Source organism: Pygoscelis adeliae, unplaced genomic scaffold (genome assembly GCF_000699105.1).
Source record: "Pygoscelis adeliae isolate BGI_AS28 unplaced genomic scaffold, ASM69910v1 Scaffold387, whole genome shotgun sequence".
Lineage (NCBI taxonomy): Eukaryota > Metazoa > Chordata > Aves > Sphenisciformes > Spheniscidae > Pygoscelis > Pygoscelis adeliae.
The window spans coordinates 1,223,836-1,224,712 of NW_008825115.1; the positions used below are offsets into that span (position 1 = coordinate 1,223,836).

At 59.1% G+C, this 877-nt stretch overlaps 1 protein-coding gene across 1 annotated transcript in view; it reads left to right on the forward strand.

The window, feature by feature from the left end:
* MRPS15 (mitochondrial ribosomal protein S15) overlaps positions 1-877 on the forward strand; it is a 13,613-nt gene that overhangs the window by 899 nt on the left and 11,837 nt on the right. The window contains exon 4 of the mRNA XM_009328239.1: positions 804-860. Within this exon, the coding sequence (XP_009326514.1) occupies positions 804-860 (57 nt within the window). The remainder of the gene's footprint in view (positions 1-803; positions 861-877) is intronic.

The following is an 877-nucleotide window of genomic DNA, read 5'->3' on the forward strand; positions in this document are numbered from 1 at the left end:
CGACCCCATGGATGTTGGCAAGTGACGGCTGGAGCCACCCGCCTTGTGCGGAGGTCAGGGGCCAGGGAAGCTCATCAGCGGTGAGAGAGGGGTATTAGAGTGCCATTAAAGCACGTCGGGCTTTTAGGTCATATTTTACAGGCAGGTTCCCGTGATAAATGGCTTGCCAGGATGAATAGGTGCCAAAGCCGCATTACAGACTGAGCAGCGTGTGCCAGCAGGTTATGAGCTGCCGGTTGACCTGCTGCACTCTACAGCTCTCTCCAGCAATTGATTACCCATTTATTCAGGAGATCTATTAATAATATATCCAGCTCCTATAAACTATTTATAAAAGGAACCTTCCCAGACGGTGCGACTCATCCTCCCTGCTCTTGCACCCAGGGAAGGGCTGTCCACGAACCAGCTGAGCCCTCCCACGGCCGTGCTGGGCTCTCACCCCCAAGCAGACCCAAACGTGTGGCTTACCTGGCCACGTGCCAGACCCTGAGTCCCACAGGATCTGTTTTTCCTGCGTAGGCGTTAACCCCGCCTGGAGCCCAGGCTGCAGAGCAGTGCTGGTGCTGTGCTCCTGAGCATCGCCCTGTGTCCCAGACAGGGGTACGCACTGGCTCCTGTCCCCTGCCACGAGCCGTTCTCCTAAATGTTTCAGAGCAGTTTCTCCCCATCCTTGCCTCGGGGTCCAGGAAGGCCAGCACCCCAGCTGCGGCTCGTGGCGTTAACAATGGCCCCCTGCAAGGCCATGGCCCCATGCACCACCCGCCATGGCACCTCTCCAGCTCTCTCCTCGGCTCTTCCTCCAGCCAAGCTGGACCCCCCGGCCCTGCAGAGCATCCAGTCCATCCCCTTCCAGACCGACTGCGTCGCCCCGGCCTCG